Source organism: Hypanus sabinus, chromosome 4 (genome assembly GCF_030144855.1).
Source record: "Hypanus sabinus isolate sHypSab1 chromosome 4, sHypSab1.hap1, whole genome shotgun sequence".
In the NCBI taxonomy this organism is placed as follows: domain Eukaryota; kingdom Metazoa; phylum Chordata; class Chondrichthyes; order Myliobatiformes; family Dasyatidae; genus Hypanus; species Hypanus sabinus.
Genome location: NC_082709.1, coordinates 166,220,329 through 166,238,442, shown reverse-complemented (window position 1 = coordinate 166,238,442; position 18,114 = coordinate 166,220,329). Strand labels below are relative to the sequence as shown.

Sequence of the window (18,114 nt, the reverse complement as noted above, 5' to 3'; positions counted from 1 at the left end):
AGGCATTCATTTTCATTTTATTTCATATTCCTAGAAAGGCAAAATTATCATCATTCATGGAAGGTCTTATGGAACAAAATCAAGGCAAAGCAAATGCCACTAGTTTCAACAATGAGGTGTCAACATCTGATTTTCCAGCTCAAACGGGAAAATAGAAATACTTACGATGGCACTCACACAAGTCCCACAATTTTAATATGCAGATCTTCTTTCCATGTGCAGAGTTGGATTTCCGTCTGTAAAACCAGCTCTAGGTAGGGGCAAGTCTGCAGTCATGAAACCGATTGTTCCAAGACCCAGGGAATGGCTCCAAGCTTACAGCAAAACAGGAGCGGGTCTAGCAGCGTGTACATTCAGGAATGATGAGCAACATTCAGGCTACTTTAGACCACAACAAATCTGTTAGAGGAAATAGCAAGGTTCCAAGTATTTTTTCTGCCAACACCTTGCTTGCAGATTTCACTGAAGAATTTGCTCACAACCTTTAATCTGCACGCTTACAAACTGTGACATCAAGAAGATTCAGCATGAAAATCTAAATTGTTCATTTTTTAAAAGTTACCATGAATCAAAATAAAACACTCCAATTAATTCAGCATTTCCAGGACTTTGGTGGTGGCGGACTGGACTGGCAGATCTTCCGGATTCTTGGATATAATGTCTATTAAGGTGAGTGGAGGTAAGTTTCTAGGAGATGTCAGAGGTAGATTCTTTTTATACAGTGGTTTATGTCTGGAGCACAGTGTGTGCTGCATAGGGACACTTCAATAGACACACAGATGTGAGGAAAACAGAGGGTTATGGGCTGAGTAGGAGGGAAGGATTACATTGATCATAGAGTAAGTTCATGTAGGCTCGCACAACATTGTGGGCTGAAAAGCCCCTACTGTGCTGTATAATGTTACGTTCTAATACTCCAACATACTTTTAAGTCACTTTGTGTTTAGATGTTACACTAATAAACATTCCAGTGAATCAAGCCTTTAAACAGAGTACGGGAAGCAGAGACCTGCTGAATTCAAAGGGAGCACAGGAGAGTGGTCCTACTGAGTGTAGTGGGACATCCCGGGTGAGACAGAGGCCAAACTATTTTCACAGAGCCGAATACTGGATTACTGGAGTTTCACTGTTTATTCATCACAGTAGTTCAAAGCCAAGTTAATTGGTATCTGGTTTATTTATGACAGGACATTTGGGACAGCAAGGAACCTTTGTATACAGAGCAGCATTACATTTAATTCTGGTCATTTAGCCGAGTTGTTTGCAGAAAATGCTGGAGGAACTCAGTGGGTCAGTCAGCATCTATGGAGAGGAATAAACAGTCAACATTTCAGGGCAAGACCCTCAATTGTTCATTCCTCCTGATAGATGCCGCCTGACCCGCTGCTGAGTTTCTCCAGCATTTTGTGTGTGTTACTCTGGATTTGCAGCATCTGCAGAATCTCTTGTATTAATAAGTTGTTTGCAGAGCTTAAACCAGCCCTTACTGTGTGTATTGACCAGGTAGTTTAGACAACAGCTGAAGGGTACCTAGAGCAATCAGTAAACTACTTTTGCCTCTGTATCCTACCGTTTCTTTTATTTGTTACATGTTACTTTTGTCTAACCTGCTGCCATGGGACTATCAAAGCCAAAGGTACCTGCTGTGACACAGGACACGGCCGATGCTGTAATCTGGAGCAACTCAGCAGATCGAGCAGCATCTGTGGCAGGAAAGGAACTCTCCTGCATCAGGACTGGTTTGTTTCTGCTGTAATTAATGCCTGGTCTGCATCAGTCTAGGAATACTTCACACATTTCTGCTTTCCTTTCCTTAAAATGTCACCGTGAAAGCCACTGTCAAAAGAAAACTACCCCCCCCCCACCCCGTCCTGAACTTTTAAATCTTTTTAAAACAAAGTATTACTCATCTTTAAAAACACAAAATGCTGGCAGAACTCAGCAGGCCAGACAGCATCTGTGGGAGGAGGTAGCAATGACGTTTCGGGCCGAAACCCTTCACCACTCTTGATGAAGGGTTTCGTCCCAAAACGTCGTCATGACCTCCTCCCATAGATGCTGTCTGGCCTGCTGAGTTCTGCCAGCATTTTGTGTTTTTTATTTATTTCCAGCATCTGGAGATTCACTCATATTACTCATCTTTGAAAGTTTTGGTACCACAGAATATGTACTTTTTAAAATGTGTTTCTCCAGTTTTCTATTTTAGTCCGTAAAAGTTCTTCTCCATTGAAGTGGCAAGTCGTTCTATCGCTGATAATCTATTTGAGATAACAATATCAAAATGGGCACAACTTACTGCCGGGGGGATTCTCTGGGATTCACAGCTGGTGTGAAATGTGCCAAAGAGATACTAAAAACAATCTAAATATGGACCTGCATTTGGTACAGTTTGTAAATCGTTAATGCTTTTCGTAACAATTCCAATGAGCCCCTGCTGTTTGGCTTCAACTACAGCTCTGCGCTTTCCAGCAAATCTTCCCATCTTCTCCCAAACATACTTCTTCGCTGGCTACCAGATGGACTGCAGCTGGATATGCCACATGCTCAGCTTCTTTCACTCTTTCTGACAGCGTCTCTTCAGTATCTCCCACCTTCACCGGCACAACTTGTTGGACAATGATCGCTCCAGCATCTACTTCTTCCTGAAATAGCAACCACACCATTAGACACAAAAATTGGCTGACATCAGCCAGCTCACCTTAAAGCAGGAATTAAGCCCAAAGCTTCAAAGATGTTTGTGGATTAGTGTTGAATGTGGTGTCACTTTTACATAAACATTCAGTATGGTTCTCACCCTTAAGAACAGAAGTGTGGATTATTTTTTAAATGGGGAGAAAATTCAGAAGGGTAGAGGGCCTAGTTCAGGTTAACTTGCAGGCTGAGTTAGTAGTAATGGAGGCAAATGCATATATTTTGAAAGGCCTAGAATATAAAAGCAAGGATGTATTGCTGAGGTTTTAGAAGGTATTTGTCACACCACATTTGGAATACTGACAACAGTATTGGGCAAATTTCAGGAAAGACGTGCTGGTCCTGTAGAAGGTCCAGAGGATGTCCACAGGAACGATACTGGGAATGAAAGGCTCAATATATGAGAATCTGATGGATCTCGGCCTGTACATGATGTACTCTAAGGCAGAGACTGATAGGTTCTTGAAAGGTAAAAAAGTAAAGGGGAGAAGGTAAGACAAGTGGTGTTGATAACTTCCTTAAAAATTAGCCATGATTGAATGGGAGAGCAAATTTGACAGGCCAAATGGCCGAATCCTGCTTCTATGATATTGTGCCTGTAATCTCCCTTGTGGATCATCAAAAGTTTTCCAAATCCGGTGGACTTCCCAAACTTGTCAGTAGACCCCAGGTTGCTCAAAGCTGGTGTGCAGAAACACACGGGAATGGACAGAACAGATTAAAGGGAAGCCTGATGAACCCTGAGGAGAAAAAGGAAAATGTGATTTGCTAGTAAACGAGCAAAGTTTTCCATGGTGGATGCTCCTTCAGATACTGTCCAGTTTTACTCTTCAATATGCTGCGGAAAACTAGAAACAACTACCAACTACATAGTTCAAGGGGCTAGGAAACGAAACTGCAGCACCCATAACCATTACGTACTTGAAAAAGGGAGGAAATCACAAACCTTGCACTAAATTCCACTCTTCAGTAACAAATGAAGAAACTGTTCATTATTTGTCCTCCAAATGTCTCAGAGGAAAATTTAGAACCCACCATCTCCATTTCTAAGGTCGTCCTCTTAATTCATGGCTCACTATTTCATGAAGAAGCCAAGCTGCAAGGAGGTGTCATAAAGCTGGGAAATGTGGCCAAGACCGTGAAGATGCCAAACCAAATAAGCAAATCAGAAAATGCACAGAAACAGGGAAGGATATCAGGGATCCCAAATTAGCATTACATCACTAATCAGGTGCAAATGTTTCTGGAATGACTGGTACATGTTAAAGAACCATACATCACCAATAAGAACAAGTTCCAAAAGGCAAAACCTCCACAGTCTGATTGCATTTTCAGCTTGACAAGCCAGGGGAAAAACCACAATGTCAAATTTGTCAATGACGCAGGCTTATTAGCAGCAACGATGAGACGGCCTCGAGAGGGGAGGTGGAAGAGCTCGAGGCCTGGTGCCAGGCGGATAACCTCCTGCTCAAAGTCAACAAGACAAAGAGATGGTTATTAACTTCAAGGGAACTCACACCCTTCACGCCCTCCTTCACATGAGTGGAAACTGCAAGCAGTTCCAAACTCCTGGCAGTGCAAATCTCACACCACCTCTCATGGTCCCGGAACATGTCATCCACAATCAAGAAAGCTCAACAATGCCTCTACTTTGAGGAGGCTGAAGAGAGCTGGACTATGTACACCCATACTGCAACTTTCTGTAGTTGCACAGTAGAGTGTATCCTAACATGCAGCCTCACTGCATGGTACAGAAAATCCACCACAGTGGACAGGTCAAAACTGTCCAACGCACCACCGACACCAGCCTACCTCCCATCAACGACATAAACACAGGAAATTCTGCAAATGACAGAAATCTGAAGCAACACACAGTAAATTCTGGCGGGGGGGGAGCTCAACAAGTCAGGTAGCATCTACGGAAATGAACGAGGAGTTGACGTTTCGAGCCAAGACCCTTCTTCAGGTCTGGAAAGGAATAAAAAGGTGGAGGAGGAAAGGAAGGAGGATAGCTAGAAGGTAATTGGTAAAACCAGGTGGTGGGAAAGGTAGAGGGCTGGATACAAAGGAATCTGATAAGACAGTAGAGTGGACCATTGGAGAAAGGGAAAATGGAGGCAATAGGCAGGTGAGAAGAGATAAGAGACCAGAATTGGGAATAGAAAAAGAGGGTAGAGGGGATCATTTTATTTAAAACCGGAAGGAGAAATCGATATTCATGCCATCAGGTTGGAGGCTAACCACATGGAATACAAGTTGCTGCTAGTCCACCCTGAGGGTGGCCTCATCATGACACACGAGAAGGCCCACAGACAATATGTTGGAATGCGAATGGGAATCAGTATTAAACTTTTGGGTCAGGCCACCAGCAAGTTCCACTTCTGACGGAAGGAGAGGTGCTGCTGGATGAAGCAGTCAAGTAACTTATGACCGGTCTCGCCAAAGTGGAGGAGGCGCATCAGGCCAAATACAATGGCCAACTCCAGCAGCTTCGCAGTTGGACTGTTGCCTCACCTGGAAGGACTGCTTGGGGCCCTGAATGAAGGTGAGGAAGGTGAAAGGGTAGGTGTAGCACTTTGGCCACTTGCAGGGATAAGTGCTGGGAGGAAGACTGGTGTGGAAACAAGGAAATCACAGAGGCACAATCCCTTTGGAAAGAGAAGAAAAAGGGAGTGGGGGGAAGCAAAGATATGTTGAGTGCTCGGATCCATTTGAAGATGGCGGAAGTTGTGGAGTATGATGTGTTGGATGCAAAGGCTCATGGGGTGGTAGGTCAGGACAAGAACTCTTATCACTGTTAAGGCGAAGGGAAATAGGGTGAGCGCACATGTCCAGAAAACAGAGGAGACATAGCAATGGTGGATGAAAGGAAACCCCGTTCTTTGAAGGAGGAAGACATCTCTGATGTCCTGCCTCGAGTACAGATGTGGTGGAGATGAAGGAACTGAAAAGGGAATGGCAATTTTACAAGAGACAGAGTGATAGATGGATACTTTATTCATCCCCAAGGGGAAATTCAACATTTTTTCCAGTGTCCCATACACTTATTATAGCAAAACTAATTACATACAGTATTTAACTCAGTATAAATATGATATGCATCTAAAATCACCCTCCCAAAAAGCATTAATAAATAGCTTTTACAAGAGACAGAGTGGGAACAGGTATAGACAAGATAGCCATGGGAACCGGTAGGTTTATAAAAGATGTCGTTCAACAGATGGAGACAGAAAAATTGAGAAAGAGCAGGGAGGTGTCATAAACTGACCAAGGCCGAGGTGGAAATTGGAGGCAAAGTTGATGAAATTGACAAGCTCAGCATGGGTGACTAAAGCCGCAACAATGAAATTGTCAACTTAATGCAGGAAGAGATGGGGGCATTACAAGGAAGGCCTGGAATGTTCTATGTAGTCAATAAAAAAGCAGATATAGCTGGGGCCCACGCACAAGTCCATGACTACCCCCTGAGTCTGGAGAAAGTGGGAGGAGCTGAAGGAGAAACGGTTAAGGGTGAGAAACAGTTCAGCCAGGCAGTGGCAGAAGGTAACTGGTTGGTTCTCACCTGTCTATCACCACCCCCCCCACCCCAACTGTCCCTCCTTACCTTTCTCCTATAGTCCACTCACCTCTCCTAACAGATTTCCTCATCTCCAGCCCTTTACCCTTCCCACCCACCTGGCTGCACATATAACCATCTATCTTATTCTCCTTCCCTAGCCCCCAGCCTTTTCCTCTGGCGCCTCTCCCCTTCCAGGCAGTCCTGAAGCAGGGCCTCAGCCTGAAACGTCGATGGATGTTGCCTGACCTACAGAGTTCTGCCAGCATTTTATGTGTATTGTTCAACATACAGTACTAGGCAAAATAGCTAGGGTTCAGCACAGTACTGTACATTATGTCTCTCCAGTTACCAAGTAGCACTTAATGCTGCCGGGCTAATCCAAAGTACTCTTATTTCTGTTTCCCCAACCACCCTTCTACTTTAACCAATATACAGCACTGTGCACAGTCTTAGGCACCCTAGCTGTATACACGTGCCTAAGATTTTTGCACAGTGTATACAGAACCAGCTGGTGGTGCAGTGGATTCTGCACCGGACTTCGAGGTGGGTGGTTTGAATCCGACTGGCCCCTGGCACGCTTTCCATTCGCGCTGGGTTGAGTGTGGAGCTAGCAATTCGGTCCCGTTAAAAAAGGACAAAACGCTAAGGAAACGGCAAGGTTGCGAACCACTGCACCACAAGGCACGAAGAGGAGGAACAACGTATATACAGAAAGCTGCCGGAGAAAGGCCCGCAATTTCATAAGGAACCCTGCTCATGGACTGTTTGTTCCACTCGCATCAGGAGGGAGGAGGGCTAGGTAACATCTGAGATCTGCCAAGAACTGAGCAGTAAAGCTGTTCACACCTCACCAACCCCCCTTCACCACCACTGCTTTATCATTTCTTGTCAGGATCATTTATCATTTACATACAGACACTCCTGTACCTACTGTCACATTACATACACAAATCTATGTATATAAGCTATCTAATCACAGACAAGAGAGATTCTGCAGATGCTAGAAATCCAAGCAACACCTCAGCCCAAAACGTTGACTGTACTCTTTTCCATAGATGCTGCCTGGCCTGTTGAGTTCCTCCAGTATTCTGTGTGTGTATTATACAAGCTATCTTATGCATTTATATTTTATCGTGTGTGGTTTATTTAATCGTGCTCTTTATTTTATTGTGCGTTTTTGGCGCTGCATCAGGTCCAGAGTAACAATTATTTAATTCTCTTTTATACTTGTGCAATGAAGATGACATCAAACAATCCTGAATTCACAGTAATGTAATAAAAATTACACCATTTCTACATCAAGGTCAAACAACGCACAAGTAATTGTGCATCTGTCATTGTTCTTTTGCCATGATTCTGGACGGTTTCTGTATTATCTGCTCCCACATCAGGACAGTATACTGATGGTAATAATCAACCCAACATATTACATTTTCCCCATGGCTGTTGATCCTGTACCAGATTACCAAAAGGAACCAATTACTGAGAACAGGGTTCAAACCCCAACTAAAGCAGCGCAACGCATACAAAATGCTGGAGGATCTCAGTAGATCAGGCAGCATCTATGGCGGGGGTCGGCAACCCGCGGCTCCGGAGCCACATGCGGCTCTTTTACCTCTGTGCTGCGGCTCCCTGTGGCTTTGGAAAATAATTGGTCAGTATTTAATTAAAATGTATTTTATGTTAGTTTGTTAGTTTTTGAAATGTAATTCTAAATTTGAAGATTATGGTGATCTTGTACAATCTAAATAAGACGTTGTGGCGACCCATTTCCTGGCACATTGGAACCGGCTCACAATTAGCCAGCGTTCAGGCTAAGGGAGATAGCCTACGGGGGTTTGTGAGTACGTGTCTTTTGCAGCATCCGCGCCCATGGGGGGGGCGGGTTGAGGGAGGCTTAAAAGCAAGGCTGTTTAGTTCGAATAAAGCTATCTTTGACTGCAGTTTACTGACTGCGTGTAGCACACCGCTACAACGTGTTTTTATCGCTGGCTGTCCAGAGGGGAGGTGCTGAAACGCTTTGTCGCGTGTCTGGAAGAAGTGAAAACTTTCCTGGGCAGCAAAGGGCTCACCTTTCCTGAGCTGGAACAGCCAGAGTGGCTGGAAAAGCTACACTTCATGGTAGACATGACAGCGCACCTGAACACGCTGAACACAGCTCTTCAGGGGAAAGGACGTACAGCCCTACACATGTTGGAGGATGTTTTGGCATTCGAGCGCAAGTTGACAGTGCTTGCCAGAGATTTACAGAAAGGCACATTGTCTCACTTCCCCAATTTGAGAGAGTTCAAACAAGGTCACGACATGATAAATTCGGAGTATTTACATTCTGCAATCATCGCAATGCAAACATCGTTTGGGAAACGCTTCTGTGAGTTCAGAGAGGAAAAAAAACACATTATCCGTCCTGGTCACTCCCCTAAGCATCGATCCATCCCTACTGAATACGACTGCATTGTCAGGTGTGAGTCAACCTGACCAAGTATGATAAATATTTTAATTGCCTATTATTTTACGTATATTCATATTTTTTCATTGTTCAGTGAAATAGTCCTTTTATTTTTCAGGTTGACAGCTGGCTGACGTTATTTTTGGTTTGCTGCTGGCGCAAATTTAAGTTCGGCGTTTTTCATAAATACAAGAAGGACTCAAATAGACATTGAGTATTTTACTTAAAAGTAACCTTCAACCCAACGTCTTTTTTTCGGAGTTCAAAATGTTTTTGTTGCATGCAGAAATGTAATTTCGTTTTCTCTGCAGGAGTTCATCAATTTCATAAATGCAACACATTATAGTTTGTTTATACATAGCATAAAGGCAAAAAAAAAAGTTGTATGCAGTGTTATTTCATTTTAAATGTCAAACGGGTTTTGCGGCTCCCAGTGTTTTCTTTTCTGTGGGAAACGGGTCCAAGTGGCTCTTTCAGTGGTAAAGGTTGCTGACACCTGATCTATGGAGAGGAATAAATAGTTAACTCTTCAGGCCGAGACCCTTCATCAGAATTGGAAAGGAAGGGTGAAGAAACCAGAATGGATTCTCTCCAGCATTTTGGATGTGTTACTCTGTATTTCCAGCATCTGCAGAATCTCTTGTGTTTATAAACCAACGAAGTGTGATGGTACAAAGCAAGAAAGCCATGCACTAACATCATACCTTCCGCAACATCCCAGACTGACGTTCAGAGGCAAGAACTTTGTACCAGAGAGCAGAGGGTACATGGAATGCCCTGCCAGGGCTGGTGATGGAGGCAGATACATTAGGGGTGCTTAAGAAACTCTTATGTAGGCTGATAGAAAAATAGAGGGTTATGTATGAGATTGATCTTAAGAGATGGTTAAATGCTCAACATAAAATATGGGCCAATGGGCCCTTACAGTCCTGTAATGTTCTATGTTCTAATAAACTGGAACTTGAAATTGGAATACTTACAGCCACAAAATGCACAGTACAGCCAGTCACCTGAACTCCAGCCTGTAACACCTGCTTGTGAGCATTAACTCCTTTGAAGGATGGGAGTAGTGACGGATGGATATTCAACAGTTTCCCTAAAAGACAGTTCAGAATTACACACTGCCTGATTGCTCTCGGGAGAAAAGAGTTACTTACTAACTCATGGATGGAGTGAATTAGATCAACTTTATTCACCGCATACATTTACATGCATTGGGAATTTGCTGTGCAGTCTTGGTCACAGCGTTTAATACAACAAGAAATAAAATTCAATAATTATGAAGAATTATATTTGAAAATTATACAAAAGCTAATGAAGTTAGAGGTTAAAAGACAGATAGGGAATAAAATGTGCATAAGTAAGCAAATACCAGCATGTATTTACAATGCAAACATTATAAAAAGTGGGTTAAAAGTGTCTAGAGTAGAGGTTCCCAAGCTTTTTTATGCCATGGATCTTTACCATTAACCAAGGGGTCTGCAAACCCCAGGTTGGGAACCCCTGGTCTCGAGTGTAGTGATGCAATGGGACTAAAAGATGCCGGTGGGGTTGGGGGGGGGGGGGGGGGGAGAGAGACACATAGCAACATGGAGAATTTTAAAGAGATTCCCCAAGGTACTATGAGAGTTGAGATTTTATGTACTGTTATAGATTGGAGTAACCTTGTTAAAAACGACAATTAATTTACTGAATTTTTAAAGTTTCAATGTTAATGGGCTTAATGAACCGGTGAAAAGAAAAAGAGTTTTAACATACATTAAGAAAATGAAAGTAGATATAGCCTTTTTGCAGGAAACACATTTAACAGAGATAGAACACCAGAAATTAAAGAGAGATTGGGTCGGGAATGTTATTGCAGCTTCACTTAATTCAAAGGCGAGAGGAGTTGCAATTTTGGTTAATAAAACCTTACCAATTAAAATACAAAATGTATTAATTGATTCTACGGGGAGATATGTGATTATACATTGTCAAATCTTTTTGGAATTATGGACTCTTATGAATATTTATGCACCAAATGAAAATAATGCAAAATTTATACAAGAAGCTTTTTTGAATTTGGCCGAAGCATATGATAAAATATTAATAGGTGGAGACTTTAACTTTTGTCTAGATCCAGTTCTAGATAGATCGACTAAGGCTATTACAAAATCAAAAGTAGTAAAACTAACTTTATCATTGATGAAAGATTTAAATTTGATTGATATATGGAGAAGAATTAATCCAAGAGAAAGAGATTACTCATTTTATTCAAATAGACATAAAACTTATTCAAGAATAGATTTTTTTTTTATAATCAAAGAATATTCAACATAGAGTGAAAAGTATGGAATATAAAGCGAGAATATTGTCAGATCATTCCCCTTTGATAATGACAATGATAATGATGGATAGGAGAAATTGATTTACAGATGGAGATTTAATTCAGTATTATTAAAATGACAAGATTTTTGTGATTTTATGGAAAAACAGATACAATTTTTTTTAATACAAACTCATATTCAGTTGTGATAAATTTGTACTATGGGAAGCGAAGAAAGCATATTTGAGGGGCCAGATAAGAAGTTATACTTCTAAAATTAAGAAAGAATATATGGTAGAAACAGATCAGTTGGAAAAAGAGATTGCAAAATTAGAAAAAGAATCTCAAAGATATACGACAGAAGAAAAACGAAGACAACTTGTCAATAAGAAGCTACAATATAATACGCTCCAGACATACTGAACAGAAAAAGCAATTATGAGAACTAAACAGAGATATTATGAATTAGGTGAAAGATCACACAAGATTCTTGCTTGGCAGTTGAAAACAGAGCAGGCTTCCAAAACGATAAACGTAATTAGAACAAGTGCAAATAAAATTACTTATAAACCTTTAGAAATTAATGAAACCTTTAAAAATTTTTATTCCAAATTATATCAATCTGAATCACAAAATGATGTTGTTGAGATAGAAAGATTTCTATCACAAATAACTTTTCCAAAATTGAATTCAGAAGAACAGAAGGGATTAGATATGCCTTTTACATTAAAAGAGGTTGAAGAAGCCCTAGGATCACTCCAGAATAATAAATCTCCAGGAGAAGATGGTTTTCTGCCTGTATTTTATCAAAAGATTAAAGATTTACCTATCCCTCCTTTTATGGAGTTAATATGTCAAGCAGAAAGAACACATAAACTTCCAGAATCTTTTTTGACAGCGATTTTAACAGTATTACCAAAAAAAGGTAGAGATCCTTTAAAACCAACAGCATATAGGCCTATTTCTTTGTTGAACACGGACTATAAAATAATAGCAAAAATTTTATCTAATAGATTACCTAAATATTTACCAAAATTAATACATATGGATTAAACGAGATTTATTAAAAATAGACAATCGGCAGATAATGCAACTCGGTTACTTAGCATAATTCATTTGGCACAAAAGAGGGATGAAATGAGTGTGGCAGTTGCTCTGGATGCAGAAAAAGCATTTGACAGATCGGAATGGGATTTTTTATTTAAAGTATCAGAAAAATATGGGTTAGGAGAATCTTTTATAAACTGGATTAAAACCTTAAATATTAGTCCCAAAGCTAAAGTAGTGACAAATGGCCAAATTTCAACACTATTTCAGTTAACAAGGTCAACTAGACAAGGTTGTCCATTATCACCTGCTCTATTTGTATTGGCGATAGAACCATTAGCTGAATTAACTAGAACCAATTCAGATATTATGGGCTTCAGAGTTAACCAGGAGGAATATAAGATTAATCTATTTGCTGATGATGTTCTGATTTATTTAACAAACCCATTGCATTCGTTGCGTAAATTATCCTTTAGATTGGGAGCAAAATGGTTGAGCAGATTAACTGCCTGGGGAAAAAACATTTAAAGCAGCGTGAAGTTTTGTTTGTCTTTATTAGAAAGGAGCTTTTGGAAAAGGCAGTATGCAAAGGCCTAGATCCAGCAATGATTTTCCCTGCTCACTTTTTTTGTCCTGGACACACTCTAGTCTTGTGCTGATGGCCATACTTCTCTGCTGGCATATCAGTTTGCTGTAGCTTTCCTAGATTGTGAGAGGATGCTGCACCAAACCAGACAGTATTGGCTGATGTGAGGATGATGGCAAGGTAGAATTGTACCAGTATGTTCTGGGAAAGATAGAATTTTACCAACTGCCACAAGAAGTACATCCTCTTTTGTATTAAGAATTTAAAACAGAAATCCAGCCACAAGGGATGAATTCTCCGCTCCGGAGAGATTACTAACCGAATATATCTAATGCCAAGGTCAATGGTATTTGAACAACAGGGGAATCAAATTGCAATGATTGGATGGAAAAGGAGAGAACAACCGATTCTGTTAAGATCTTATTGAATAGCTAAAGTGGCTGGAAGCATACATCCTGCCTCTAGTTCTAATGTCCATAAAAATATAAAATCAAACAAGTTAAAAGTTACAAACTTGTTAAAAATCTGCCACCTTGCAAGTCTGCCCAAGTTAGCTACAAATGCCTGTTATTGACTAGTTAAGAGTCTTAAACAGGGACCAATATTTGTATGTCACTTTGCATTTCAGAATTTTTCCTCACTGTACTAGTAGTGCTTCTATAAGAATATTTTTTTTCCTGATCATTACTTTCAGTTAACAATAGTTTCAGTAAATCCAGTTAAAATGTAATTCAAAACTGGTCGCAACTGAAGGTAAAGGATAATTTTAACTACTATACCTCTTCTCAAGACTTGCCACATTAATGTAGCTATCAATGAAAATACTGTTGCAAAATTTAAATTTCTGTGTGTGCAGAATGAAGATTCAAAAAAAAATGCCAAAAAAACATTTACTTCCCATGTAAAATTTCCCTCAGACTGCTCGGATCGATAAAGGGACAAAAAAGAAAAATCAAATATTTACCATTCCACTTTTTGACAAAGGGACCAGAGAGGATTCTCATAAATCCAGCGAGGCAAACCAGTTCAACAGAGAATTCCTGAAGCACCTGATCGACAGTGCTGTCAAATTCAGAACGACTTCCAAATAATTTGTGGTCGATTACCTGCCGGTTTTCCAATATAAAAGAATTCAAATGAGGTACATATTAGGAATAGTTGAAATAAATCAAATTTCCATGATTTTGTTCATCTTCTGTATTGTTTCTCTTTCCACAAGCCACAGTGCTTTTGCTCTTGCATGCTTGTAGAAAGCAGTTAATTTTAACACCTCATAGTACTTCAATTGAACATATTCACTGTATTGGAGAGAGTCCAGAGGAGGTTCACAAGAATGATCCTGGGATTGAAAGGGTTAACAAATGAGGAGGGTTTGATGGCTCTGGGCCTGTACTCACTGTAGTTCAGGAGAAAGAAGCAAGCTCATTGAAACCTATCAAATATGGATATGCCGAGCGAGAGTAGATGTGGAGAGGATGGTCCCTATAGTAGGGAGACTAGGACCAGTGGGCAAAACTACAGAGTACAAGGAGGTCCCTTTACAACAGAAATGAGGATGAAATTATTTAGCTGGTGAGTAGTGAGTCTGTGAATTCTTTGCCACAAACAGCAGTGGAGTCCAATTCACTGGGTATACTTAAAGCAGAGAAGGCAGAAGAATGGGTTTCAGAGGGATAATAAATCAGCCGTAATGGAATAGTGGAGCAGACTCTTTGGGCCTAATTATGCTCCTATGTCTTAAGATGGTTTGGTCTTATGTACAGGTAGATCCAGCATGGATTTCCATTAAAAACCAAGAACTACAAAAACACATTGTTACCATTTATTTCAGTATGTATTGTATCTTAAATAGAGACAGCAATATATGACATAAATCATGTCCAGGTATCAGTAATACTATTTTACCTACAAATGTATCCAGTATATCACTCTGTTCTTCATAAACTAAAAATTTAATCTAAAAAACACCAGCATGTATGACTTTTAAGTCATATACATCCTCCCAGTGCCTTGTGGCACATCAGGCAGAAACCATGCTGTTTCTTTAGCATTTGTCTGTTTTTTTATGAGGTCCAGCTGATGGTTTGATGCTCAACCCAGCACGGATGGAAAGCGTGCGAGGAGCTGACTGGATTCAAATCAGGGATCATGAACTTGGTTGCACTTAAATCTGTGGATTATGGCGTAAAGCATTACGCCCCGAATTTCCTTTTTTTCTAGGGTGGAGGCAGTAACCACAGGTAAATAAGCAATGGCTAAGAACACCTGGGTCTCAGTTTTCTTTCTTGAACTGCTAATGAGCATTATATCTGAAATTTTGCATGTGAGCATGAAGTCAGTCAGGGCTAATGTAAAAGGACAGCCTTGTTCTTCAAGTGCTAATAACCGTTTAGACCTGCAACTTGTGATTAGTGGGTTTTCGGTTGCACTTTTACTATCTAAATCTCAGATGCAAGATTGAAAGTATAGGCGCCGAAGATCAGGAAAGCATCAACCCCCTTGCATTAGCTGTCAGGTCACTTGCTCTTACCCTAGCTTTTACTCACATATAATAATTACTGGACTACATCTTTTGCCTAAGACCATGCTACCAAATGCAGAGGTGTTCTCACCCTCGTAGGAATGCCAGCTCGGATCGCTTTCTTCAGTCCCTCTACGCCACTTTTGTTGGAGATAACAATGACTACCTCAGCACGACTAGTAGGGTCCTTTGTGTGTTCTATAATGGCCTGAAGGTTTGTTCCTTAAAAGAAAAAGAGAAAAATATATTAAAAAACTCAACAGGAAAGGTCATGCAAGTTTCAGAGAAAACAGGAATTGTCAGTCATCTTCTCAGATAAATACAACTTGCAGCTTCTGGTAAATGCAACACTCACCCAAAATCAAGAAACTGAGCTCCACATATGATAGAACAATGGTTATACAAAGCAAGGCTCTCCCCTGGCAGAAGACAGAGAACAACTTGAAGATCATACAAAGGGTTTAATGGTTCGTCTTCCTGGTCCACCACACAGTTCAACTCCAAAGCAGACAGACAGCTGGTTTGTGTATTTCCTCCATGATAGGAGGAAATAAAGATGCCCTGCCATTCAGTATGGTCATTGCTGCTCTACGCCAGGCCTCACCTCCTTTTCTACACCAGTATAATATCCCCCAGCATTATCCACCTCCCTTTTAAATGCCCTCGTGATTTAGCCTCCACACCCCAGCAGGAAAAGCTCCAGATTAATCACTCTTATGCTAAGTAAGTTCCCAAGCACCTCAGCTTTTGATAACAAAACTCTTATCTTGTAAGTATGTTTCTTTGCTCAAGGATCTCCCACTTCTGGAAACATCTCAACATGTCCTTTATGATCTTCTGTTTCAATAATATCACCCCCCTCAATTTTCCACACTCCACTGAACACAAGTGTAACTTTTTAAACTATTTGTTATAGGACAGACAAACCCATTGTCATCAATTAGCCCTGTGATCACTTCTGGATGGCCTCCAAATCGAAACGTGCATAAAATGAGTCGAGGTCATCTGGGAGGGAATCCTCACAGCCATTCATATTAGGATTCACCTTGTAGGAAGCAATGGCCTGCAAACCCTGCCAGAGCTGATGTGCATCTGATTCCGTCTCTAACTTCAGGCTCTGTATTTCAATCTCACTCAAAGCCCAGCACGCTTTCCACAACTCTTTTCTCTTGTAGGGAAACCGCACTGACAAACTGGGTCTGCAGTCTGCTGCCCGCCGCCCGCCAATTTTGAGGGTTCTGCGCCAACAGTCAATACCCCCCAGGCTTTCCCCCAAGATCCAATGAATCCCCAGAGTCTAGTCTGACAGAACCTACACACACACACATTCTCTCTCTCTCAACTGAACACCAATCCACAATTTTTGCTCATTTCTTTCTCAATTCCTGCTAAAACATTGTTTACATTTACATAATTTATTATTATACTGTAATTTGCCCTTTACTGTGTCTGTCTTGCACTGTTTTGTGCACTTTATGTAGTCCTGTGTAGGTCTCAAGTCTAATGTAGTTTTGTGTTGTTTCATGTAGCCCCATGGTCCTGAAAGAACGTTGTTTCATTTTTACTGTGTACTGTACCAGCAGTTATGGTTGAAATGACAATAAAAGTGATTTGACTTGATTTGAATAACCAAGAGATGAGGTTACTGCAGGCAGTGTACCACCAAAGCCCACTTCTGAACATCCAGACAACCTTCAAGTGCCCGCTGCTGTCAAAGGCTTCTGAAATGTGGCTGATATTTACAAACTATTCAATTTAACTGAGGTTATTTTTAGAAAGCTGAAACTAAATAAACAAAAATTTACATTAGAAGTTTTTGATTATTTGATAGCAAATGCTCCAAGTAAAATAATTCTGACACACAGGCCAGCAGAGTGGTACAGCAGGTACAACTACTGCTCCACGGCCTAACTTCAATCCTCACCTCTGAAGCTGTCTTTGTGAAGCTGTCTAATTAATCACTGTATAATGCTCCTGGTGTTGGTGGGCAGTGGGAGAATCAGGGGACAGGAGTTAATGGACACATGAAAGAGCTAAATACCAGGAATTAAGTGGGAGTATGGGATTGGTGGAATGGCATTGAAAGCCAGAACAGGCTCAATGGACCAAATGGCCTCCCTCTATATCATAAGGAATATAGACATAAGATCAGCCTGACATAAACCAGGAGTTGATGTGAAGTACATCTCACCGCATTCTCTAGTGCACCAATATTCTACTACTGCGCTCAACAGGAAATAGACACAACAGTCATTCCTCGCTCTTTTTTTGCCCGAACACCTATTAAGTCTATGATGAACGGCCAGCAACTTGTAGCTCCCTTTAGAACTGCTGGTCATGGGACAACGCAATTTGGTCCAATGGAGCTGAAAGTCGATTCCAGCAGGAAAGAGCCGACTCAGTACTGTGCTAGCAAACTAAATGCCAAGATCAGGAAGGGGCAAAGAAGCCATTGACACAGAAAGTGCACTGCCGCAGAATCTGGAACATAGTCCCACTGTATGAAGCTCAGAATGCAATTCCCACAGTTGCACGACGAGAACTCTGATTGCAATCAGGTCAGCAGAAATTTTTATCAGCAATGAGCAGCAGCTTACACACAAACTTCAGTAACAAACAACTATGGTACACATCTTGAACTAAACAAAAAAATACATCAAACAATTCAGCATCAGCTTCAGCCTATTCTGGTTGCAAGTAAATAAAATGTTCATTTTTCTATATAATTAGTTTCATTTGTTTGTCATTTGAGCAACTCACCTGTTCCAGAGATAAGAACACCCACTTTCATTTTTCGAGTCTGACCTTCACAATGTGATAAGTCACCACCTGCTGCACTTCTATTCAACTGGTGACCTAACTGTAGTGTTTTCATGAGGTTTTTAATTGATACCCTTTCACAACCTGTAAAAAAGAGTGAAGTCATTTTTAAAAACATTTGTTAAAAAAATGCTCC

At 40.8% G+C, this 18,114-nt stretch overlaps 1 protein-coding gene across 6 annotated transcripts in view; it reads right to left on the bottom strand.

Annotated features, from left to right (window-relative positions):
* Positions 1 to 2,045: 2,045 nt before the first annotated feature.
* gart (phosphoribosylglycinamide formyltransferase) overlaps positions 2,046 to 18,114 on the bottom strand; it is a 63,281-nt gene continuing 47,212 nt past the window's right edge. For all 6 annotated transcript variants that reach the window (XM_059968712.1, XM_059968709.1, XM_059968711.1 and 3 more), the window contains 5 exons: positions 17,919 to 18,062; positions 15,250 to 15,380; positions 13,602 to 13,743; positions 9,680 to 9,795; positions 2,046 to 2,642 (listed from right to left, as the gene is read on the bottom strand). In XM_059968712.1, the coding sequence (XP_059824695.1) occupies positions 2,445 to 2,642; positions 9,680 to 9,795; positions 13,602 to 13,743; positions 15,250 to 15,380; positions 17,919 to 18,062 (731 nt within the window). In that variant the 3' untranslated portion in view covers positions 2,046 to 2,444. The remainder of the gene's footprint in view (positions 2,643 to 9,679; positions 9,796 to 13,601; positions 13,744 to 15,249; positions 15,381 to 17,918; positions 18,063 to 18,114) is intronic.